Here is a 25,136-nt window from a genome sequence, read left to right on the forward strand (position 1 = left end):
CGCTCTATGATTTTAAAATCTCTCCTTCCCGAGGCTCACTGTCCCCATCTCACAGGCATGGAAGCTGAGGCCCGAGGAGCAGCGTGATGTACCCCAAGCCATTCAGGGGGTCACCAACAGGAGCTCCATGTGCTTTTAGCCACGACCCCATGACTTTCCGTCTAGGCTGCCTTGTCACGGGAGAGGGGCACCAGCTGAGGAAAGGGAGATAAGATCAGTAGGGCCCAGGCCTTCAACTGGAGCTTGTGAAAGATATTGCTGAAGGGGTGTCTCAAGGGCAACTGCCGCGGCCGGGGCGCAGGGGTGGGAGGTGGGGTACACGGGGGCTCGGAGCAGGTGTGGCTGGGCACCAAGGAAGGGACGGCCTGGAGTGGGAGCAAGGACTGGCAGGCTGTGGGCCGCGGGGGCCGGGACGGGACGGGGTGGGGTGAGGATTCCGGAGCTCAGCAGCAGCCCGCACCTGCTCCGTGGCAGGACTGGGATGGCTGGAGCCGAGGCCCGGAGGCCCAGAGCGGGCGACACCCTGGGAGCGAAGGCGTGGACCTCGAGGGCCTTCTACCCTTCCCATGTGGACACGGAGGCCCAGCCAGGCTCGCACAGGTAGCGACTGAGCCGATCCACACCCAGGCGCCCTGCCTGGGCGTGAGCCTGCCACCGAGGCACACTGAGGAAACCCGGCCAGAGGCACTGAGCCCGGGGCAGCCCTCCGCCTGCGTGGCGGCCTGCTACCATCCCTCTGCTGGCGCTTTCCCTGCGACATCTCACCGGGTCCCCAGTGGCCCCCTGAGGCAGCCCCTTAATTTTCATGACTCAGCCCTGCCTCAGCCAACGCCTGGTCCTCTCCCACATCTTAGAGATACTGGCAGGGAAAGGAATAAGGAGAGGGGCAGAATCACTGACCTGAAATCATCCATGCACTCAATGCACATTTATTGAGCACCTACTGAATGCCCCGCCTTGTGCTGAGGCGTCTGGGAAGATACAAGTGTAAGGCAGACCTGTCTCTCCCCAGTTCAGGGGAGGAGAGGAGCCTTTCCGACCATCTGGTCCAAGTCCCATTTTAGGGATGTGGAAACTGAGGCTTGGAGAGGGACAGTGACTTGCCCAAGACTATACGACTAGTAAGAGGCAGGCCCAGGCCCAGTCTTCTTCTGAGGCACACTGCTCCTCAATCTTCCAGCAAATACTCACCGAGCAATATCTGTGTTCCAGGCACTGCCCTGAGCCTGGGGGGAAATACATCCGTGAACTCAGTAGCCAAGAGGGTGGGTGGGGTGCTTCAGTCTCATGACTCCCCTGAAAATGAGAGGGAAGTTCCAGGGCCCCACCTCAGGAGGCTGGACTTCCCCTCCCTCACCCTCAGACAGGATATAAAAGTCCCTTCCCAGCTACTTCCAGAAAAGAGGAGGTGAGAGGCCAGCTTGGGCACCTCCAGGTGAGAAGGGCGCAGGGGACCCACCTGTGTGCAGCACGTGGGTGTCGATCCCTTGCCCCGCTGTGGCCGGGGGCCTCACTGCGGAGATGAAGCTGTTCCTGGCCCTGGCAGGGGTCCTCTCCACGCTCATCCTAGCCCCAGCCTGTGAGGGCACTGGCCCCGGTAATATACCTTTGCACAGCCAAGGAGGACGGCAATGGAGGGGGAGGGGCCTGGGTCTGGGGGGAGCCCGTGGCTCCCCTGGACCCTGAGTCCCCTTCCCTCTGAACAGCACCCCCTGCGGCAGTGGAGACCTCAGTCCTTCGGGATTGCATAACGGAGGCCAAGTTGCTGGTGGATGCCGCCTACAATCAGACTCAGCGGAGGTGGGTCTGGAAGGGTCGATGAGGTGGGTTGGCTCCAGCCACGGTCATGTCAGCCATCACCCTGCCCCCGGGCACCTTGGGGCAGCACCGTGCTGGTAGAGATCCTCCCTTCCACCCACCCTGTTGGTTCACGCTGCCCTGACCGTCCACCACCGGGCTGGGGCTCTGCTGGGGGGCTCTGCTGAGGGGCCCTGCTTCCCTTCTCCAGCCCTTGCTCCCCTCTTGCAGCATCAAGGAGCGCCTCCGCAGTGGCCTGGCCAGCCCCATGGACCTCCTGTCCTACTTCAAACAGCCGCTAGCAGCCACCAGGACAGCGGTTCGGGCAGCTGATTACATGCATGTGGCCTTGGAGTTGCTGGAGGGGAAGCTGCAATCCCAGGGCTCCAGCTCCTTCAACGTCACTGGTACTGGGCTCCCCCCCGAGCCCCAGGGCCTGCTCTGACCTGGGAAGGCAGGGCAGACAGCCTGGGCTGTTGGGAGGGAAGAGGGTCGAGGGATGCGAGGTATGGAACGGCCCCGGTCAGGAAGGAGCCAGGACCCTGGACCCAGGACCCTGCCCACCTGTCCCACCCCCAGATGTGCTGACAGAACCCCAGCTGCGGCTGCTGTCCCAGGCCAGTGGCTGTGCTGTCCAGGACCAGGAGGAGAAGTGCAGCAACAAGTATCGAACCATCACCGGGAGATGCAACAACAGGTGGGTGCCGGGGCCGCACCTGACCCGAGGGCACCTCCCTCCCCCACCCCACCCCTCTGGGCCCGGAACTCCTCCTGACCCGAGCTGCTGACTGCTGCAGGAGAAGACCCTGGCTGGGGGCCTCCAACCAGGCCCTGGCCCGCTGGCTGCCAGCTGAGTACGAGGACAGGCTGTCACTCCCCTTCGGCTGGACGCCCAACAGGAGGCGCAATGGTTTCCTCCTCCCTCTTGTGAGTAGCAGCTGAGTCTGGAGGGTGCTTCGAAACACGGGGAGCAAGAGCACAGCCCAGAGCCAGTGGGCACCCAGGCTCTGCCGCTGGCCGGCGAGGTGACTCTGAGCAAGTCGCACAGCCGAGTCTCAGTTTCCTCATCTGTAAAATGGCAGTAAAACCCACCTCCTATTGCTGGTGTGTGAATTATAAGGTCCTTAGTATAAACACCTACACAGGATGGGATCTAGGAATGCTAGGCATTATAGTATTGCTTTTTCTCGAAGAATTAGTATCGAAGTGTCTAGCTGAATGTAAAGAGCTGTATGTCTTATTCTACCTGTGTCTATTGCTCTAAATGATTTCACATCGATCAGCTTATCAATTGTCTATTCATGTCAGTATGACAGTCACCTACTCTTCTACCAATATCTATTTATTAATTCTTCTTCCATCTATCTATCCAATTCTCTCTATACTTATTATCCAGCCCTACCAACTGGTTCATGCATCTCTCGGTCACTTCTGTCATCTAGGTACCCATTAGTCTATAAACTGGTCTATTGATTCGATCTATTTACCTCTTTGGAAGAGCTGGTGGGGTCTCAGCCAGCCTGGCCTCTCCCCTTCTCTACTCCTGGAATCCTCAGGAGCCACACCAGAGGCCATCCTTGTAGGCATGACAGCCAGCAGGGGGTGGGACAAAGTAGGGCTGGGGAGGGGAGGGCAGGAGAGGAGAGACCGTGTTCACGCCAGCGGGGGCAATCTGCTGAGATGGCCCAGGATGCCCCACACTGATCTCTCTCCCCACCAGGTCCGAGCGGTCTCGAACCAGATTGTGCGCTTCCCCAGTGAGAGGCTGACCTCCGACCGGGGCAGGGCCCTTATGTTCATGCAGTGGGGCCAGTTCATTGACCACGACTTGGACTTCTCCCCTGAGTCCCCAGCCAGAGTGGCCTTCACTGCGGGCGTGGACTGCGAGAAGACCTGCGCCCAGCTGCCCCCCTGCTTCCCCATCAAGGTACCCCAGTCAGCCCTCCGGGCCCCAGGCCAAGAGCTGGGGGTGGGGTCTGTAAGACTAAAGCACCCTCCTTAAGGAGCTGTCTGTGATGCTGGGGTATCAGACAAAGGCAAGGGGCCCGTCCCTGTACAGACCCCTAGTTCTGTGCGTGCTTGCGGGGTGGGGTGGGGGCGGGGCAGTCTGCCAGTACGTTTAATGCAGACTTCACAGAGGAGGACGCAGTGGAGACCAGCCTTGACCCAGAGGTCTGATCCTGACAGGGGAAGCCTCTGGGCTGCTGCTTTTGAGAGCCTTTAGGGACTCTTAGCTCTTGCCCTTCTCTCCTTCCTGAAGAGGTCCAAGGGCCCTGCAGCTCTCACCAGTTCCTGGGATGGTGTTGTGAGCAGGGTGCTATCCTTCAGGCTGAAAGGCAAGCATGGTGTGGAACATTAGGGAAGGAAAGACGGACTCCAGGGAGCAGAGCCTCTCTGGGGCAAGAGCGGGGGGACGCGTGGGCATACCCTCCCCATTCATTCACCCCTAACAGGTAGGGCGACATTTGTGGAGCATGACACGTGAAGGGCTCGTGGCTGGCCCCTTGCTTGTGCAGCCTTCCCCACTCCTCAAGTTCCGGGGCAGGGACACGTCCTCGGGGGGATTGTCCCATATTATCCTAGAGCACCTTTTGCTTTTGGCTGTTAAATCAAGCATAGCAAATAGCACCTCAGTTCAGAGTTACAGTCTCTATGTGTGTACCCGTTTGCACTGAGCGCCAGCTTCCTGCAAGCTGTGCTGGGTTTTGTTGACCTTTGTTGGTCACCGGGGCACCCGGCATAGAAGGGCGCTTAGGAAATGCCTGTAGAATTCGATGGAATGAGAGGAGCACAGGCCCAAATGTCAGGAGAATTAGGTCTTAATCCTTCCTCTCCTGCTAGCGAGGTGTCACTTCCTGTTTCTGAGCCTCAGTTTCCCCATCTGTAAAATGAGGATCCTTCCATGACTCTATGATACAAAGTGCTAAGGGGGCGCCTGGGTGGCTCAGTCATTAGGCGTCTGCCTTTGGCTCAGTGCGTGATCCGGGCATTCTGGGATCGAGCCCCACATCAGGCTCCCACGCTGGGAGCCTGCTTCTTCCTCTCCCACTCCCCCTGCTTGTGTTCCCTCTCTCCCTGGCTGTCTCTCTCTCTGTCAAATAAATAAATAAAATAAAATCTTAAAAAAAAAAAAGTGCTAAGGAGGCTCAGATTGACCTGGTGAGCCGCAAGATTCTGGGTGCATGGAGGAGGGCTTCCTAGAGGAGGGGAGTTTCAAGCGAGGTTTTGAATGATCAGAGGAGGGAGCTTGCTCTTGAGGGGCCCCACGTCACTGGCTCCGCTTCCCCCTCAGATCCCGCCCAATGACCCCCGCATCAGGAACCAGCGTGACTGCATCCCCTTCTTCCGCTCGGCACCCGCATGCCCCCAGAACAGGAACAAAGTCCGAAACCAGCTCAACGCGCTCACCTCCTTCGTGGACGCCAGCATGGTGTACGGCAGCGAGGTCTCCCTCGCCCTGCGGCTCCGCAACCGGACCAACTTCCTGGGGCTGCTGGCCGTCAACACCCGCTTCAGCGACAACGGCCGGGCCCTGCTGCCCTTCGACACCCTGCGTGATGACCCCTGCCTCCTCACCAACCGCACAGCGCGCATCCCCTGCTTCCTGGCAGGTCAGCCCCCCGCGGTCGACTGAACTGTAGATTAAATAAGACCTGGTGCAAGAGGGTTTCGTTCAAAGCCAGCAAGTGACCGTGTGTAGGGCCCCCCTTCAGGAGTTTGCTTTCCTGCCAGGCCTGCAGGAGAAGTGCCGGCTCCAGGAACGGGCTCTGCCCGACCCTCTCTCTCTTTCCCCTGGGCTCCGTGGGGATGAGCAGCCAGATCCCAAGTCCACGGCTGGGGAAAGGGCTAGCTCTTGGTGGAGAACTGGCTGCAGTTCACGGGACAGGTGGGCTCGCGGTCCCAAAGTCAAGGTTCCCAGAGTCATCTGGGTCCCTCCACCAGCTGTGGACCTGGTCACTTGTAGGATAGAATCGTTAGGCCCAAGACTGGCCGCCCTGTGCTTTCCCACCTTGCCTGACCCTGTTTCAGTAACTCAGGGATCAGAGACCCCGCTGCCTCCCACTCCTGACCCACTGTGTGGGGGCGGAGGGTGGCAGTCCATGAGGAGCCTCATAGCACAGCTGAGGAGATGGAGGTCCGGTGAGGGCCCGGAGCTCGGCCCGGGGCCCCAAGTGCTGCCACCTCGTTCTAGTCCCCAGAGCTGTCTGCCTTAGCAGAAAGTCGTTTCTCTGGGAAGGGCTGTGGTGACTCTGAACTTGCGGTTGTCAAGGTGATTCCCGATCATCGGAAACCCCCAAACTGGCGGCTATGCACACCCTCTTTATGCGGGAGCACAACCGGCTGGCTACAGAGCTGAAGCATCTGAATCCCCAGTGGACTGGAGACAAGCTGTACCAGGAGGCCCGGAAGATCGTGGGGGCCATGGTCCAGGTAGGGAGCCCTGGGCCCCAGCAGTCCCTAGAAGACAATCTGGCATGAGACACCATTTGAGAGAGTGGCTCCTTTTCCTTAATACATTCTTTGGGGCTATGCCTCAAGTCAGCTAGATTGGGGTGATAGAGAGTGTACCTGAGATCTGGCCTGTACCCCAAACTCTGCCACTAACTCGCTGTGTGACACTCTCCTTGTCACCCCGTTCTCTGGGCTTTGGGATCTTCATCAGCCAACAGCGAAATGTGTATCTCCACATTTGACACGATGGCAATAAAGAATTGGTATTCTGAGCAGCCCTTCGGAAAGCAAAGGTTTTGTCCAAAGGCAAGGGAAGGGGGCGGCGGCCGCTAAGGTAACGTTCCTCCTGCCTTCTCTTGTAGATCATTACCTACCGAGACTTTCTGCCCCTGGTTCTGGGCGAGGCCCGGGCGAGGAGAACCCTAGGGCCCTACCGGGGGTATTGCTCCAACGTGGACCCTCGTGTGGCCAACGTCTTCACCCTGGCCTTCCGCTTTGGCCACACCATGCTCCAGCCCTTCTTGTTCCGCTTGGACAGCCAGTACCGGGCCTCAGCACCCAACTCGCGTGTCCCGCTTAGCACCAGCTTCTTCGCCAGCTGGCGAGTCGTGCATGAAGGTGACCAGGCTTTAAAAGCGGATGGGAGCGGGAGTGGGGCCAAGCTTAGTGCCAGGAGGCCGGGCTGCCGCTCAGGCCACTGCTGATCACCTCCCCGGGGCACTGCAAGGCAGGCGCACCGAGACCCTCAGGCCTGCGCCTCCCATGCCCTCAGGGATCAGAGGATTTCCCAAGGGAGGAGCCTCAGGTCAGACTGTGGGCTTGTGGGCCTAGCGGGAGGTTGCCTTCTGCTCCTTCTTTAAGAAGCGGGGGTGACTGCTTTCCTTGCCAGCCCCAGCTCCCCTCAAGTCTATCCAGGCCTTTGCTTCCTGATACAAACACGACAGGATATAAGCCTCTGGCTTGTCCAGCGCTGAGCTAGCGTGGCGTCCCGTGATGACCCAGGGGCTCCCCAGAGGCTGAGCCAACCTGTGCTGCTCACATTCCCCGCCACCAGGTGGCATCGACCCCATCCTCCGAGGCCTCATGGCCACCCCTGCCAAGCTGAACCGTCAGGACTCCATGCTAGTGGACGAGCTGCGGGACCGGCTGTTCCAGCAAGTGAGAAGGATCGGGCTGGACCTGGCAGCTCTCAACATGCAGCGCAGCCGGGACCACGGCCTCCCAGGTGAGGGGCCTGACCTGGGGGTGCTGCTGGCGGGGGGCGGGGGCAGCTTTCAGAGAAGACCCTTGGTGCAGCGTTTCTGGCTGGAAACGTCTACCCCATGTGCTGTGGTTCAGAAGCATGCGAGGCTGAGCTCGATGCAGTCAAGCCTCCCTGGGACCACCCTTTGGCCATCCTGCCACATCTTCGCCCGCCACCATAGGGCCTCTAGCTGTAGGTTCCCAGCACGGCCAGGACCTGGACACGGGAGTGGACAAAGCAGATTAGAGCTTTCCAGGGGGAGAAAACAGTACATTGAAAGGGCAGGGAAGAACTGCTCCAGTCCCCACTACCCTGGCGAGTTCCAAGGAGGAAGACTCAATTCCGGGGACATAGGAATAGGCCCTAGCTCTAAGTGCAGAAAGGCAAAGAACCCAAGAGGCGGGAACAGGTGGAATAAACTGGTGACGGCCTGGGCTGTTTCCTGAGGGCACACAAAAATCCCAGGAAAGAAGAAAAATGTATCCCAGGAAAGAAGAAAATGTAGCCACTTTGCCAGGAATTTTCATGGCTATTAATCATTTTGTTCTGCCAAGGACCTTGAGAAGCAACTATCACAGCTGTTTTTATAGATGCGGAAATAAGCTCAGAGACATCTAGTCATTCTCTCAAGGCCACATAACTAGGAAGTAGTAAAATTTGAATCAAGTTCAGAATTTCTCCTTTCTTCCCCCTGTGCAAGCCATAATGTTAAGGGAAGGCTTTGGTCACCGCCTTGCTCCCCTCTCCCTCTCCCCTCCTTTCCTGTCTAAATACAACCTGAAGCCCCGTCTGCCTCGGCTCATCTGCGGCTGTGTAGAACGGGGGGGGGGGGGGGGGGGGCGGGGAAGGGGGGGCAATCCCCACCACAGCGCGCGAAGAGCCTGTTTCTTTCCTCCTTTCACTTGGGCGCCCCCTGCTGGATAACTGAGATTGCCAGCCACCCAGGTGCCACATAGTGCGTTTCTGTGCCACACACCCCCCCCCCATAACTTTTCCTCCAAGCTGTCCCAGCAATATTGTCCGGATACTAGCTCTGACAGTCTCCTCCAATCCCTTCCAAAGTCCAACACCGAATTTGGGATTGGAAGAGCTTGTCTGAAATCCACTGACTGGTGGAGTGACCTTAACAAAGTCACAGTTGCTCAAGCTCAGCCAGTATCCATGGATACGATGGAGACTACAAAGTGCCTCACGGAGGTGCTGTGAGGGTCCTAAGAGACTCTCGCACACCAGTGCTTAGTGAGGTAAAGCATTACATCATTTCCTTTGCTCAGCTGGAAGATGGTGAGTTGTTCAATGGACAATATTGGGCAGGTAGATTCTTCAAGGTCAGGGCAAATCGATCTCCTATCTTGATGGTCCCTGCCCCACCTTCTGGCTTGGGCCTGGTGCAGGATCCTACTAGCAGAGAAATCAGAAGGCTGGCCTTTAGGAGTTTCTGAGTAGGTGAAAAAAAAATTCAAATGGCTTTATTGGGATATAATTAGCATATCATAAATTAATTCACCCATATGAAGTATACGATTCAATGACTTCCGTATATTTAGAGTTGGGCATTGGTCACTTTTTGGTGGGGGGGGGGTCTGTTAAGGCCTTTGGTCCACTGATCACCATTGCTAATGTCAGAACATTTTCATCACTCGCAAAAGAAACCTTACAATAACAGTCACTCCCTGTCCCCACCCCAGCCCTTGACAATCACTGATTATCTCTACATAGTTGCCTATTCTGGACCTTTCACATAAATGGAATCACACAGCATGTGGTCCTCTTCTGAGTAAACTTTAACCACACTCTTCATTCCTTGGTTTGTTCACCTATGTATTTGTTCATTCCTTCCTTCTCTAAACCTGAGGAAGTCTTTTATGTTCTGGGTCTTATTTGTACCTCATTGATGAACTTGAGGCCAATAATAATATCCTTGTGGTATCGGGGGTTACAGCAGGACACACTCCCAAGACAAAGCATGGTTTGTCTACGCGCTTTGAAAACTAGAGGGCAGTGGCTTGATTGGAAGGTTTGACCTTTTCCGTCAGCAGGGATCTTGTTCTGACTGACATTTCCTGACCACAGAGCTCTCTCGGGAGAAACTGTGGAGCAGCAGAAGCTAAGGGAAGTCAGCAGGGTAAGGCTGAACCGCCTCCACCCCCTTTCCCTACAGGGTACAATGCCTGGAGGCGCTTCTGTGGCCTCTCCCAGCCCCGGAATCTGGCACAGCTCAGCCGGGTGCTGCAAAACCCAGGTCTGGCACGGAAGTTCCTGAGTCTGTATGGGACACCTGACAACATTGACATCTGGATTGGGGCCGTCGCAGAGCCTCTTTCACCAGGGGCCCGAGTGGGGCCTCTTCTGGCTTGTCTTTTTGAAAACCAGTTCAGGAGAGCCCGGAATGGTGACAGGTAAGGGACCCTCCCCTAAAAAGACCAGCCCCAGAGGCAGGGCAGAAAAGCGCTAGCATGTCAAGACTCAGCAAGGGGGAAAGTGCCCTTTTTAGATCGTTTCTTCCAAGTTCGCAGGGTCTGAGACCAGGACGCTCCTCTGTGGAGAGCTTGGTCAGAGTGAGAGAGACCATGGGCCAGGCAAGGCGGATGGTGCCTGGGCTACAGGCACCTTTAACCCACAAAACAGACTTGTCAGCCCCGCTGTTCCGCTAGTGGGTCCCAGAAAACATGGGCAGAAAGGGCTAAATCTGGTTTCTTTCCAATAAAGCTTATGGCTTAAGACCCGACTCCCTATTTGGATTTGGCATTTACCCAGGTTCAAATCCAGCCCTGGACACTTAAATTACTGTGCACTTAATACTGAGCAATTTCCTTGAGCGCTGAACCTGCTTCTTCGTTTATAAATAGGGAATAATACTATTTTGCAGGAATTCTGGAGAACTGAATGAAATAATGTAAAGTACCTGGCATACAACAGGTGCTCATTATGTTCATTCCTCCCTCACCTGCACCTGTATCTCTCCACATGTCTCGGTAGGTTCTGGTGGGAAAAACGGGGTGTTTTCACCAAGAGACAACGCAAGGCCCTGCGCCGGATTTCCTTGTCTCGAATTGTGTGTGACAATACCGGCATCACCACCGTGTCGAGGGACATCTTCAGGGCCAACACTTACCCGCAGGGCTTTGTGAGCTGTACCCGCATCCCCAGGTTGAACCTGTCAGCCTGGCGGCGCAGATGAGGCCTCTACAGGTAAGGGGAGGCCCTCCTCCAACATCCTTCCCAGACCAGACGGCTGCGTCCTTTTAGACCTCGAAGCAGAGACAGCCAAATTCGCCACTTGAGGCAGGGAAGTCTTCCCATTGGCTTCCCGGCACGCTGGCTTCTGGACGGACAGCTAATCCGTCCAGGCCTAGGACCCTGCGGGGCAATCAGGTGTCCAACCACGCAGCTTAGGCGTCAGCACCTCACACGGCTCCGTGTCTGGACACCCAACAAGTTCCTCACTTCCCGTGTGCGCTGCTTCCACAGGAGCCTATCCCAAGCCTCCGGCCTCAGACACGAGAGCACCTGGCGAAGACCACGAGGCTGCCTTCTCCCCGGAGCAACCACCCCCGTGGCCGCTTTTGCTGGCTCTGGCTCATGGCTGCTTCTGTGGCTGGGAGTGACAGCTGGGGCTCCCAGCAGCAGTGAACCCTCCCCCCTTGGGCGCCTCCTACGTCTTAGGTCAGGCATCGGCTCTGGGTGCAAGGAGGTCTTGAGGCCCAGGCAAGAAGAGTCAGCTGGATGGTCTCCGGCCTCTTTTTTCTATTCCCCAGCCTGTCCCCACCCCCCACCCACGACTGCAGCCCATGCCCCCCCAGGCTCCAGCCGCCCCACCATCCGCTGGAACACGCAGGCCGGGCAGCGAGCTCCGCTTGTACCAATAAAAGACCGCTGAGGGCAAGAGCTGGTTTCTGCGTTCGGCTGGGGAGGGCGTAACCTCAGCCCCGTGTTTTGCTCCAGACATTTAAGAGGAGCACTGCCAGGGCCCCCCTAACACTAACCCCTAAGCCTCTCTTGCCGCCTGACTCGAGACACTCCAGAGTGGGAAAGGGCAGGAAAGGGGAAGGTTCAGGAGAATACCCTGGCCATGCCGGCAACCTGAGAAGAAAAACAGCCGACACGTCAGCCAGTACAAAAAGTTTTTATGTACAAAAAACACAATAAAAGATACTACCCGGCTAGCAGAAAGGACTGGGCACTGCCTTCAGCCTTCATTTGCTCAGGTCTCAAACATAACAGGCCCCAAGCGGCAGGACAAGGCTACCCTGGAAAGAGGAGGCTGAGGCTCCCGGGCCAGGAATCCAAGCTCTCTCCTCTTCCTTTCTTGGGCCTCCCTTTGTAACCAGGCTGTGAAGCAGGAGGCCCCTGCAGCTCTCTGCTCTCGAGACAGTGCCACAGGCCAGAAAAGAGGCTGTGCTGAGGACAGAACTAATGGCGGGGTCACCCCACCCCGGGCTAACCCAACAAGCCTGCCCTGTCGTGACAGCCACTTGCAGTAGCTGAGCTGTGCAGAGGGGGACCGCGGGGTCTCCAGCGTTACTGCTACGCGGCAGGGGGAGGCCGTGCCGAAGACCAGGCAGAGGGGCCGGCCCGGGACTTTCTCAGCTCTTCCGGTTCTCGGCAGGCCAGCGGGGTCACCGGGGAGAAAGATGAAGAGGCAGGACGGCGCCAGCCTCAGAACCATCCGTCTTGTCCTCTTGCACGGAGGGCCAGGGTCGCTGGGAGCTAGGAAACCATGGTCCCCGAGGGGCTCACCAGGTCCTGGGGAAGGCTTTCTCGGGCCTCCTGCATGCGGCGCCGGGCGCGACGGAAGGCCTCTGAGAGGGGAGCAAACGCAGTGGTCAGCCGCCGTGGTGCGGGGAGGAGCGGGGCTCATGCTGATGCGGGGTGGCCGTCTGCGGGGAGGAGGGAAACCTACCCAGCACATTGTGAACGGAACTCTGCTGGCTGAACCCTTCCAGACGGTCCAGCACGCTCCGCATCTTTTTCCGGAGGAAACTTGACTCCATGAAGGCCCTGCACAGAAGCCCAGCACATGGCCACAGCTGCCGTCCAGCCCTCAGGGGTAAGGCTCCCAAAGGTGGGGGCCCGGGGTCACTCACCTGGACTGCTGCAGACAGTGCAAGCGGAAGGTGACGCTGCCTGTGGTCTCAGCGCGGAACCCAAAGCGGCTCAGACGCTCCCCCTGGGGTTGCCGTTAAGACAGCGTCAAGCTTCTGTGGGTTCTAGACCCCAGCACCACACGGACGTCACCCCCATTCTTCCTCCCATTCTCGGAGAACAGATCTGCTGGGGGACCCTCCTTCTAGCACCTAGACTCCATCACCTCAAGGCTAACATGGGGCTCCCAACTGTCAATCAGGGGACGCCCCAACCTCAGTTGAGAGTAAGCAGTCTGACAAGCGGCCTGCTAATCCTCCCCGCCTTTGATGACTGCAGCCTCAGTGATGGGCTGGAAGGAGGGGCTAGTAACTCTGACGGGGCCAGGGCAATCTCTAAGTACCCTCACTTCCCGAGATCTCCTAGGATAGCAGTGTAGGTGTTTGTACCTGGTTCAAGAGGCAGCCATGACCTCCAGCTGAAGCCACAGGAAGGAAGGGACTAAGTAATAATGAAGCAACTAAGGGGCCTTAACCCTGATCCCACCTTCTCCAGAAGAGATAGGAACCTAAGCTCCCAGCAAGAAGTCTGCCCAGAGACAAAAGGCACCTTGAAGGTTCCTGGTATCCGCACGTAGGAGAGGTCCTCCAGTTCCAGAGAGCCGCCAATGAAAAACCTCCTCAGCTCGGCCACCGTGCCAAGCTCCATGGGCCTCCACGTGGGGACTGTCAGGGTGTGCAAGCCTGGGCCGGAAGAGGAGCGCGGGGCCTCAGCCAGGAAGGGCACGCGGTCTCTCACTGGACTCCCAGCAATGACACAGGCCTAGCCACCACTGAAACACCTTGTCTGGGGACGACCCACCTCTGGTGAGGGGATCCTGGCGGTCTGGGGCACCTGTCTGAAAATCAGTCAGCTAGAAATTCACATCTCAGCTCTGCCAGTTATTACGTGTGTACCCAGGACAAGCTTCTTAACCCCTCTGAGCCGCATTCCCCTCACTAGTAACATGGCAACGGCAGCGCCTGCGCCCGCGGAGTGGCTGGCGGAATTACGGAGAAGCACTTAGCACAGTGCCGGCACCCAGCAGGAGACGGCGGCTCTTATTTCAGAAATGCCGATCTATTCAACACACGGATGCCAAGAGCCCACCCCACCTGAGCTTCTCCCTCCGGGCCGCGAGTCTAAACAGGGGAGCTGGGAGCAGACGCCACAGCCACTCGGGCGCTCGGCTCCAGGGCTGGGTGCGACTCCACTCAGCCGTCTCTGGGGAGCGGGGAGAAGGCCTCACGAGGGGAAGGAACCCGGCAAGTTAAATGCTTCTAATTCCTAATGATCCCCCTTCCTCCCTGGGGGAGGCTGAATGTTTTAGGAGCGTTAGTCTCGCTCCCAGCAGCTAGGGCATGTGGGCCACGTGGAGGGCGAGGACGAGACGTCACCTGGGGTGGCGGGCAGCACCACGGCACCGTAGCCTTCCACACGGCACCTCTGCCAGAAGTCCAGTGAGAGCACCTCACAGTAGAGCACAGGCCACTCTGGGAGGGCATCTGGGGAAGCGAGAGAAGCAGCCGGGTCACAGGACGCCTTCCCCAAGAGAAGGCGCCACGAGCGCAGTGCCCGGGGCCGGGACCTACTGGGCTACTCACCAGCAGATTCGTCTTCATGGAGGAAGGAGGCCTCAAATGTGAATGGGTAGGAGAAGTAAGCCACCTTATCCTAAAAAGGAGAAGTGTTATTTCACACTCAGGGTCATGGGGTGGGCAAGGCCTCACTGAGAATCTGTTCTCCCTGCGGCCAGTGACGCCTTCACAAGGGAAAAAGAAAAACTATCCCCTCACGGGGGAAATAAGAGGCTGAGAGGAGATGGGGCGCCCACCTACAAGCTGCTACCATCCTCAGAAAGACAGAGGGGGAAGCCCTGCACCAGGCCGCCCTGCAGAGCTCGCAGAGAAGGGCCGGACCCAACTCTGAGTGCTCCCCAGGCTGGCGGCCTGGTCATCTTCAGAGCCCCGGCTCCCCTTCAGATACCCCTCCTGTTTTCCGTACCATTCCCAGGGATTTGGTGGCACAGGTCTGTGTTATTCCTGAGAGCTGCTGGAATGCTGGGCTTGACCAATCTGAAAGCCAGAGACCATATATAGTAAGATGACCTGGGAGGAAGTCAAGTGGTTGAGAAAAAGACAAAGTTCCTTCACCCATTCATTCACTCACACACTCCATCATTCGCTTAACATTTACTGAGTGTCTCCTACATGCTATGACCGGTCACTGAGGATATCTTGGTGAGCAAACAGAAGAGATCCCGGTCTGTCAAGGAGCTAACATGCCAGCTGGCAGGGGACACACTACAAACCAACCAACCAAGAGCCTATCAGGTAGTGACAGATGCTATACCAAGAATAAAGCAGGCTCTGGAAGATCAGAGGGAGGCGTGGTGAGTGAGGCGAGGGGCCAAGGGAGGACCTCTCAGAGGGAACACTTGGGCTGAGACCTGAACTTGGAAGAACCAGTCGTGCAAAGATCTGACAGAAAGGGTTTCAGACAGAGGAAATGATCCCCAAAAGGCCCTAAGGTGGAAATGAACTTGGCGTGTTCAAGAACAAAAGTATGACTGGAATGCTGGAAGGGAGAGATAGGCAGAGGCCAGCTTGTGCTGGCTTCGGAGCTGGGATTTTACTCTTAAGTGGGAGGGGAAGCTGTTGGGGTTTAAAGCTCAAGAGAGATACAATTAATTTACATTTTCAAAGGTTCCACTTGGCTGTGGGGTCTGTGGCAAATGAGCTGCAAAGGAAGCAAAGGGGCAGGTTAGAAAGTTAACCCATGGGCCTGCACAGGACATGGAGGTGGCTTGGTCTAGGGTGCTCGAGAGAGGAGCTGTTCAGGACATCTTCCGAAGACAGAGCCGACAGGAACTACTGATGGAATGACTGGCTGTAGGGAGCTAGAGGAAGTGAGGAATCAAGGGTGTCTCCTAGGTTTTTGGCAGCAGCCACTAAGTAAATGACATTGCCAAGTCCCTTTGGGAAGACCATGAGAGCAGGTGTGGCGCCGGAGGGAGAATCAAGAGTTCTTTGGGTCATGTGACGCAGGAATGACAAAGAGACAACTGGATATGAGCCTGAAGTTCAGGGGAAAGGCCAAGCCTAGAGAGAAATCTAGGGCTCTGAGACATATACATAGTATTCAAGCCATGGGATGGATGGGACCATCTAGAAAGACTGTACAGAGGGAGTAACAGAAGGCCCAGGCCCAGCCTTGGACACTCGAAAGCTCTGAGACCAACAGATGAGCAAACAGCCAAGGGGACTGATGAGCCACCAGTTAAGCGAAGAGAGGAGTGTGGAGCCAGAAGCCAAGAGGAGAGTTCCAGTGAGGAAACGTGAGCTGTGCCACATGCTTCCGAGAGGTCACGTGCGGTGAATGCAGAGATGTCACCACAGGATTTGACAACCTGAAAGTGATCTATGACCTTGGAAAGGGCAGTCACAATTTCTTTGAAAGAAGTGGGGAAGCCTGACTGAATGGCTCTAGAAAACTGTCAGAATGGGTATAAAAGACTTAGGAATATCACTCACTAGTGGTTGGCAATTCCACAAAGAAGTGGACGTAGAGATTGTCGTACTCGTAGCCTTGTGCTGAAACTAAGAAAACAAGAAACTTAGTTATTTCAGCTTATTCTCCTATCACCCTTAGCACCCAACCCCATCCTGAAGGGCCGACACACTTCGGGAAGCAAGTCCCTTGAGGGCCAGGAACTCCCTGTGCTTCCAGGAAAGACTCATGACTGAGCTTCCCGAGTAGGACAGACAACCCAGTGCCTCCAGCGGGGGCGGTGTGTGTGTGTGTGTGTGTGTGTGTGTGTGTGTGTGTGTGTGTGATGACCTCGCAGCTCTGTCAGGGCACTTGTCCCAGCATCGAGGGCTCGCTCTCTGGCAAGGCACTTACCTACCTCTCCGTTTACAAAGAGCCGGAGGGCGCCTGGGACAGTCTAAGGTAGAGAGAAGAGGGACAGGATCAGGACTCGGGAGGTCTGGGAGAGTCAGCACTCGTCCTCCAGACCACCCACCAGTGCCCGGAAGACCTGACACCGGCGGCCAGACATGGGTGCGCCCCGGTTGCGCTTCCTCCCTGCCCCCCACCCTGCCGCTTCTCCACTTAACTATTTCCTTCATTTCTAAAGTTTGTCACAGCAAAAAAAGCACGTTAATTTAAAGGACGAGGAGGGCAATGAAGCACAGAGAGTTTACAAGAATAGCCAAGGGAAGCCAGCACGGCTGCCCGTTACCATCCAGGGGGACGCTGGGGGCCCCTGTTCCCTTTAGGTGCCTGAGGTCAAGGAACTAGGGAGTTTGCTCTTTTAATTACTTGTGTTTTCTCATCTAACTTTTTAATGCTGCACATCTGCTGCTGATGCAATATAAAAGTAGTGAATTTTTTAGGGAGGGAGAGAGGGAAACTGCTGGGTAATCCTCTGCTTGTCTCCTGATTGTGGACTGGAACTGCTGGAATAAGGAAAGACAAAGAACGGGACCACAGAATAACTGACAGAAACTTTTGTTTTGCTTGCTTAAGAGAGAAACTATTTGACAAACAGAAATGATGCCCCTACCCTCTCTATGGGGCGCTTACGAAAAATATCCACATGAAGAGTGAGAAAGACATTGTTCATCAATTAATATTAATTTTTTAAATTAATCATAAAGGAATATGTGAATGCACTACACTGATAAAAATTGGAAGCCAACAAGTTTAGGGAATAAAAAGTAAACATCCCTGACATATCCCTCTCACCACCCAACACCCATCTACCTTCCCAACCCCATCCCCACCCCAGAGAAAGCCACCCATGGCACGTGTGTGCCCTTTTAGACCTTTTTCACTGGAGTTTTCTTTTTCATTAACAGTTCTCTGTAAATATACTATATTTAATATTATTATTCTTTTTAAAGAGAGAGAGAGCACATACACGAGCGAAGAGGCCGTGGGGGAGGCGTAGAGGGAGAGAATCTCAAGCAGACTCCACGCTGAGCATAGAGCCCAACACGGGGCTCGATCTCATGACCCTGAGATCACAACCTGAGCTGAAATCAAGAGTCGGAGGCTTAACCGACTGAACCACCCAGGCACCACTGCTATATTTTGAAACACATAACAAGAACTATGCTCCATATGCTAGTCTCTGGTTTCCTTCTGGCATAAACAAGACGTCCTTTACAAGAGGCGCTATGACTCAGCCACAGTCCGGATGCTCTGGCTAAACCTGGCTCGTGGTGCTGCAGGAAGCCAAGCCACTCACCATCTCAAAGTCCGTGCCCACAAGGCTGCTGAGATACTCCTTGTGCCGGCCATAAAGCTGAGGAGACAAACCATATGCAAACTCAAGATGCAAGCCCAGCCAACCAGAGTTAGTTCGGAATGGGAGGGAGAAAGGGTACTGTAATTTGAAAGGCCACAGAGAGCCGGAGGCCGAAGCATCCAAGCCACTGGCATTTTAAAGTAAAGCACAGAGGCTCTGGAGTCTCTGGTCTGGGACCCAGGCCCATCTCTTGCACTTAGAAGCCCCATGACCTTGGGCAGACTTCTTAGCTTTTCAATCTGTTTCCTCATTTATGAAATGGTAATAATAAAAGTATTCGCCTCAAAGTGATGAAATAAAGTACATGACGGGCCTCACAGAGCAGGGTAAACGCTCAAATCAATGGTCATTGTTATTATCATGATGTTATACTGTGATCAAAGGCTCAGGTCTGATAAGTCAGCAATGCTTCCCATGGCAGGGGAGGGCCAGTAAGAAAGACCCTGCAGCTGTGGACATGAAGCTCAGACACGGTCTCACTCCCAGGCACACAGGCTCATCCCTGCGCTTGGAAGGAAGCCGCTCTTACATCCTTGAACACACGCTGTTCCCGCTCCTCCTCCTCCGGCTGCGCGAGGGAGGACGCGTTGTCCACCGTGAACTTCCACAGCTCCTGCTTCTCCCCCTCGGTCTCAATTCTGTAAGGTCAAAGCCACAAAAAGACCAACTCTGATGAGAAGAGATGGGTCTCCAGATGTAGCCCAAGGACGAGCCATCACTGGCCATACACCTCACTTGAAGCAAACGAGGACGAAAGTGGCCAGAACGATGAGCGGGCGAGGGAAACAAAGTGGAAAAGCAAAAGGGCATCAGAGTGGACACAGGGCATAGGTTTGCGGCCCACTTCTGCCTCAAAGTCACAGGGAAACCCTAACGCACAACGTTCCTGGCACCCAGTTCTCTCGCCTGAAAAACAGATAGGTAGGCTTAGGTCATTTCTAACTTATAAGTTCTCTTACTGTAAGACACGGAGGTAGGAATAGTCAGGCCAGAGGAAGAGGTCTAGCTGAGCTCATCCCCCCCGTGGTCCCTATAGGCAGCAGCGCAGAGAATTATTTTCCCTTAACTACACCACTGAAGTTAGCCCTTTCAAATTGGTATAGCTGCCCACTTTTCGAGAACAGGGTCCCCAGGACCCTAAGGGTCTGTTATAAAGGAGATGAAACATTGGCTGGGATTTAGAAACCAGGGCAGATGAAGGACTTTGTCAGAATCTCCTCAACTCAGGGCAAGAAGTGAAGCCAAAGGAAGGAATGCCAGTCTCCCTCCCCCTTTCTTCCTCTCCTCACCTGTAGGGTCCTTTGAGGCCGGTGAAGTCAGGTTTTACTGTGATCACACCATTGCTGTCCACTTTCAGAGTACAGAGGACATGTTCATACTTCTTATAGCCAAGCCTAGAAACCCGGAAATCAACACCCAGGCTCAGGACCACTGGTCCCACTAACCAAAGAGAAGAAGAGGTAGTCAGCCCATGTCAGGGGAGAGGACAGAGGCTGTAGTGAGAATTGTCATAGTCAAATACCTTCTTCCAAGTACGACTAAGAAGAAAAAGAAGAAACAGTCCCTCCCTCCCGCATTCCCCAGGGGGACTGTAACAGGGTAGATGATGGGTGGCGAGAGAAGAGGAGGAGGACCTGAGCTGGGCAGCAAGGGCCTCACTCACTTCCCATAGGGCCCCAGGTCTGCCATGATGTACATTGTCTGAAGAGGGGTGTTGATGACATGGTTGTTCCTGACAAACTCTTCTGAGGGTTCCCAGGTGACAATTCGTGACTTGAGGATGCCACCTTCCCTGGAAGACACCACAGGAAGGTGGCACCCCATGAAGAGCCCATAGGAGGCACCTGGGGGAGCACACCCGGGGGAGGCCTCCTGCAGAACAGGAAGCTCAAGGCAGCAGACATACCCAGATACTGGCCTGGAAGGACGACAAAGGCCCCCCCAACCCCCTACTCATTTGCACTCACATCCCTCGCCTGTCCTGCCGTCGCCGCCTGACATTGGCCATTCGTTCGACCAAGAATGATGGCACCTCCCGGGCTGCAGTGGTCATTTTCTGACAGTGCTAGGAAAAGAGAAGCCCTGTGTGACCCATCTGGTCAGGGCCATATGGGATGAGGTACTGAAGGCAAGTCTTCCTTCTGAAACCTCATCTGGGACCTGAATCTAATAGGTACAGCCATCTCACAGTTATACATGTCAGGGGAGGGGACAGTGGCACAAAGAAGCTAGGGAAGATTCCTGCCATGCCTTGGTTTGTTCCAAGATTTTAGCAGCATATCATCCTTCAGAAATGAGTTTATTTGTGCTAACATTAAAATAAGCCTGCAGGGGCTCCTGGGTGGCAGAGTCGGTCGAGCGTCTGACTCTTGGTTTTCGCCCAAGATCATGATCTTGGGGTCCTGGGACTGAGCCCCTCGTCAGGCTCCACGCTCAGCGCCGGAGTCTGCTGGAGATTCTCTCTCTCCCTCTGCCCCCCCTCCACACATGTGCTTTCTCTCTCAAATAAATAAATCTTTCTAAAAAAATAAATGAATCTATAATCTCCAAGTAAATACCAGCAAAAAGTTGGGTGAGTGTGCCTGGTAGATGCTGATGTTACCTGGTACTTGGAAAATGCCAAATGGGATACAAAGTATCCCGTGAAAAGTCCTCCCATGGGTAATTCAGCACTAATTTCATTTACTTTTCTAAAACAGAAAACCCAAATTGCATATGTTACCAACCCAGAGCTTTCCTAACATAAGCACCAATCTTTCAAAAACACTCATTTAATACCTGCTCCTTGCAGAACTGCCAAGGCCACAGACAAAAATCAGAAAATACAGGCTCTATTCCCAATTAAAAATCTCCCTGAGAAGAACGAACGTGTCATACAGGGACTGAGGCGAGTGGAAGGGTATGTGAGCACAGGCGAACTGAGCACTAAGCCACTCCCCACAGCTGTACTGAATCCCTCTTCAAATCCATCGACTCAGAGTTGTGGCTGCATCCCCTGATGGGTTTTATCTAGATGGTTCGAGACTCCACCCACCCGTCTCATCCCATGACGCAAGGAGGAAGTCAAGCCTGGGGCTGCTTCTCCCGGTCTCTAGCCTGCCTACTGTGAGAGACACTGCCCTCTCCCCCAGGCCTTCCAGCAGGGGGAGAAGGAGCAGCAGCCACACCACCTGATGACTGTACCCACTCTACTCCAGCCTGTGGGCCAGCAGCACAAGGCAGTTCCTAGACAGGCTATCTGTCTGAACAGGCATCTGGTTTAACACACAGAACCCAGCGAGGCCAGAAAGCTAGGGGAGGGAAAGAAGGAAGCTATGGGACCCCAGAAAAACACAATACCTCCTCCACATTGGTGTATCTATCAGAGTCAGTGTAGGTAAAAATTCGTCGGTTCTTCCTGCCACCAGAATCCTCCAGCTTTAGGATCTCTTGACGGTACTGATGATCCAAAGGGCTCTGACAGGCTGCTTCATTTCGGTACAGATCTACTTCAAACTGAGGTCACAAGGACACAGAGATCTAGTAAGAATATGTCAAACTTTTGTTCCTGTAACTGTTTCATCGAATCAGTTCTATAGAGCCGATGCAATTTGGCATGTTTCCGAAGCCAACTTCCAGTTCTCTGAACTGAGAGCAGGGGATCCAAAGAATGTTAGAGCTAAATGGAACCAGAGTGAGGGTCTCATCTAACTCTGGTGTTACAGATGGCAGGTTTCACCCAGAAGTGACAAGTGTTTTACCCAGGATCATAAAACTGGGCAGTGTCAGTCACTATGTTATATTGCCCTTTAAACACAACAGGGAGAGGGGGCACCTGGGTGGCTCAGTCAGTTAAGCGTCTGCCTTTGGCTCAGGTCATGATCTTGGGGTCCTGGGATCGAGCCCCTGTCAGGCTGCTGCTCAGCAGAGAGTCTGCTTCTCCCTCTCCCTCTGCCCCTCCCCCCATTCATGTTCTCTCCCCCTCTCTCTTTCTCCCCTCTCAAATAAATGGATAAAATCTTTAAAACAAAAACAAAAACAAAAACACAACAGGGGAAAGTATAAACTGCTATAAGTTCCTGGAAATCAGGCGCTATGTATCAGGAATCCTTCCCTGCTACCAGCCAGGTGGAGGTGGAGCAGGTGGAGGTAAACTGAGTGGAGAAGTGGCACGGGCTCACCTGGCTAAAGAGCTTCTCCTGCCACCCAATCACGACCTCTTCCTCTTCCTCTTCCTCCGAGCGGTGTCCACCTCCAAAGACCACAGAGTGAGTCAAACGTTTGAGTCAAATCAGCGCCACCTCTTGCTCTGTGATTGGTTATAACCCAAGTCCCTGCTCTAATATTTGCCACAAAACCAGCAGGAGTTTGGGGATTTATTAAGCACTCACTCTAAACAAAGGTTAGAGAGGCTGTGGATATATGTAGAAGCCAGGATTAGGACCCAAGAAGTCTTAGTTACTACTCTAACTTGAATAAAAGGAAGTCATGGCTCCCACGAATTACTTAATCTAATTCAGTGTCAGGAGTCAAATTCAGAATATAGGCTGGATAGCTCTTCCTCAATCCCAACTGTCCACATTTGCTAGAAAGAAATCCTGACATTCTTGTCTTTACTGTTCCTGAAGCCATACATCTAGAACCACAAGCACTGTAACCTTAGAAGACCAAGTACCGGAAGAGAAGAAGAAAGGCAAATAAATTATTACTTAAAGAATCAAATCAAATATACTCTTGGTTTAGTATGCCTTTTTGAGACACGCGCTTCATAACCCACCAGCCCACACTCATGCCTGCAAATATATTTGAACAGATACAACAAACGCAGAGAGGCTAGCAATTTAATACAACACACTGGCCTCTCTTTCTCATTCTTCTGGCTTCTGAGACAAGGAAACTGCAAAAGCACAGCTGATGTTAATATGTACCTTTTTCAAGCAGACCCCAATTTTAAAAGTGTTTTAAGTAGGGTGCATAAATATATATATTTAAAGTATACATACAGTATGCTATATACATACACACACATATATATTAAGAGTTTGGAGCATATTTTCTCTTAGAAAAAATGCCACAACCACTATTTAGGTTGCCAGGCAGATTTTTAACATATCTAAAGTATAGTCTTTTGCTATTTTACTACATATGACCACAGTTCCGACCAGCTCTTGATGACAAGAATCATGTCTTACTCAATTTTCTTAACACAATGTAATGGAGTACTTAAAATTGCTTGGGATCAAATTAATTAATTAATTAATTAATTAAATAAAATTGGTCGGGATCAAAGCCTTGCTTCAACATTTATCAGCCATGTGACCCGAGGCAAGGAACCCAACCTCTCTATTCCTTTTCTCAGACTACAGATCTGGGGCTACTCTGTCTTAAAAGGCGACTACCGCCCCAGGCCCTTCCCCAGGTCCCCAAGGGGCCGCATCACCACCATACACCCACTGGCAGTTGGGTGAGGCCTAAAAGTGGCCAAGTCTATGAGGTCCTTCCCAGGCTGGGCAGCAGGCTGGTACCGGAGGAAGTTGCTGGATGTGATTCTTTGCAGGTGGACTCTGTCAGGAAAAGAAAAGCCCGGAATACTCATTACAAGACACACAACCAGAAGATGAACACAGAGCAAAAATGGGGGAACAAAAGAAGAGGGTGGGGCTACCTAGGTGTGTTGGGTGCACGTGAGCGCGGCCGGGGGTCTTAAAAGGAAGAGTGCGGATGAGTGTATTGGGTACAAAGCTCTGAGGAATTTGAGAAGGGCAGAGACTTGAAAGGGCTTGGTAAGTCTGGAAGCCATGAGTGGAGAGTGTTGAGGGTAGTTGAGAGAGACGCGGGGAGACCAGGAGGCAGAGATCAGGATTGAAAGCACAAGTGGGGACTCAGCAAACAAGAAGTAAAGTTCAGGCTCGAATTATCTGACAGCATAAAAGCACAGGGCCCTGGGACGATGCGACTACCGGAGGCGCAAGTTGCGCACGGGGTCCCGGGAGCGATACACAGCCTCCCCGGTGTCAGTGCTCCAGGCCGTCTCCGCCATGACAGCTCCGACTCACCGCGACAGCGCCGGAAAGCGCACCGCCCCCAGTTCCCCTGGCAACAGGGACGCGGGGTTCGGGAGGCGGCCGAGGTGCTGCGCGCGCAGCCTACGGTTCCCCGCACCGCGACGCAGCCGCGCGCCCGAAGCGGGCCGGGCCCTGGCGGAGCGCCTAAGCGCGGTCGGATTGGGGTACTGCGGTGGTACCGCTTACCGCGTATGCGACAAAGCTTGCTCACACCCAAGACGGGACTTGATGCACTTTACAAATGAGAAACCAAGGCAGCGCCATCGGCCCCTTTCATGTAGATTCAGAAATGGTGATGGGGACCAGACACCCAGGTGACCTGAGTCCTGAATTCGACTTTTCTCACCACGCCACGCTGCCTTCCACTGAATGCTCGGAAACTTTGCCATGAAAATCGGTGGACGTGACTCAGAATGCGCCCATTCTTCCCAAAGGAGTCAGGGAAGGCGTTGGCGCTTACTCAGACGTGAAAATATATTCTTGGAAGAAAACAAAAAAAGTGTCAGAAGAGTTAATAGTCCTCCACTGAGCTGGAGAAAGAAGAAACAAGGAAGCTAACAGGAAGGAAGAAAAATTTGTTATTGAACTGTTTTTTTCCCTGCATGTGTTAGTTCCGGATTTTTAAGCCATCTTAAGATACTCTACTGGCCTCATGAAAAGCCAACAAAGTGCTATTCAGAAGTCACGCTTCATTGGACTATCAAAGCAAGACACATCGTAACCTGGAGTCTGGCTCTCTGGCACCTTGGGGTATGTCAACAGTTATCAGCCTTTGACATTTGCCACTCCCCCAAGAGAGTAAGCAGTTGTCCCCTGAACTCAGTAATCTCATGCCAGTTTGATTATATGGCATTGGGAGTCCTGGGCAGGATAGCTGCTGTTATGTAACACCAAGGACTCACCATAATAATAGTGCCATTTATTTAGTATCTAACACAGCCTGGGCGCTCTGTTTGCAATGGCCCTAATCCTTGTAGAAACCCCTTAAGTAGGCATTGTTATTCCCATTCAATAGATGAAGTCGGGGAAGACCAGGGCTTAAAGGGTTTACTAAAGTTGAACTCTGGTAAGTGGTGAAGGAGGGGGGATTCTGGCCCAGGTCTGTCTTTTGAAGCCTCAATACCTTCCTCTCTGCCTTGCAGCCTCTCACCTACCACTGAGC

General features: G+C 54.1%; 2 protein-coding genes across 2 annotated transcripts; one reads left to right on the plus strand and one right to left on the minus strand.

Annotated features, from left to right (window-relative positions):
• The first annotated feature begins 1,408 nt into the window (after positions 1–1,408).
• On the plus strand, positions 1,409–11,380 carry EPX (eosinophil peroxidase). The gene is made up of 13 exons (XM_045773384.2): positions 1,409–1,597; positions 1,707–1,800; positions 2,029–2,204; positions 2,377–2,494; positions 2,595–2,724; positions 3,518–3,724; positions 5,090–5,408; positions 6,068–6,228; positions 6,612–6,867; positions 7,304–7,474; positions 9,654–9,891; positions 10,472–10,684; positions 10,964–11,380. The coding sequence occupies exons 1-12, from the start codon at positions 1,522–1,524 to the stop codon at positions 10,671–10,673; spliced, it is 2,148 nt and encodes a 715-aa protein (XP_045629340.2). The 5' UTR covers positions 1,409–1,521; the 3' UTR covers positions 10,674–10,684; positions 10,964–11,380.
• Positions 11,381–11,602: 222 nt separating this feature from the next.
• Positions 11,603–23,971, minus strand: MKS1 (MKS transition zone complex subunit 1). Its single transcript, XM_045773385.2, has 18 exons — positions 23,870–23,971; positions 23,364–23,473; positions 22,091–22,161; positions 21,270–21,425; positions 19,898–19,995; positions 19,594–19,722; positions 19,220–19,324; positions 18,460–18,568; positions 17,871–17,927; positions 16,520–16,562; positions 16,150–16,215; positions 14,621–14,691; positions 14,221–14,290; positions 14,014–14,121; positions 13,187–13,320; positions 12,580–12,662; positions 12,396–12,493; positions 11,603–12,294 (listed from the first exon to the last, which is right to left on the minus strand). Exons 1-18 carry the CDS (start codon positions 23,947–23,949, stop codon positions 12,203–12,205), a joined length of 1,680 nt encoding a protein of 559 aa, XP_045629341.2. The 5' UTR covers positions 23,950–23,971; the 3' UTR covers positions 11,603–12,202.
• Positions 23,972–25,136: the final 1,165 nt, after the last annotated feature.

The sequence above is a fragment of the Ursus americanus genome, chromosome 23 (genome assembly GCF_024610735.1).
Source record: "Ursus americanus isolate L20-20 chromosome 23, mUrsAme1.1.p, whole genome shotgun sequence".
Classification (NCBI taxonomy): domain Eukaryota; kingdom Metazoa; phylum Chordata; class Mammalia; order Carnivora; family Ursidae; genus Ursus; species Ursus americanus.

Coding starts and splice junctions, on each gene's coding strand:
- MKS1 (XM_045773385.2), bottom strand. CDS start 23,949: ATGGCGGAGACGGCCTGGAGCACTGACACCGGGGAGGCTGTGTATCGC. Junction 12,663..13,186: donor GGATACCAGGAACCTTCAAG/GTGCCTTTTGTC, acceptor CGGCAACCCCAG/GGGGAGCGTCTGAGCCGCTT. Junction 12,494..12,579: donor CACTGTCTGCAGCAGTCCAG/GTGAGTGACCCC, acceptor GCTTCTGTGCAG/GGCCTTCATGGAGTCAAGTT.
- EPX (XM_045773384.2), top strand. CDS start 1,522: ATGAAGCTGTTCCTGGCCCTGGCAGGGGTCCTCTCCACGCTCATCCTA. Junction 5,409..6,067: donor CATCCCCTGCTTCCTGGCAG/GTCAGCCCCCCG, acceptor GCGGTTGTCAAG/GTGATTCCCGATCATCGGAA. Junction 6,868..7,303: donor CTGGCGAGTCGTGCATGAAG/GTGACCAGGCTT, acceptor CCCCGCCACCAG/GTGGCATCGACCCCATCCTC.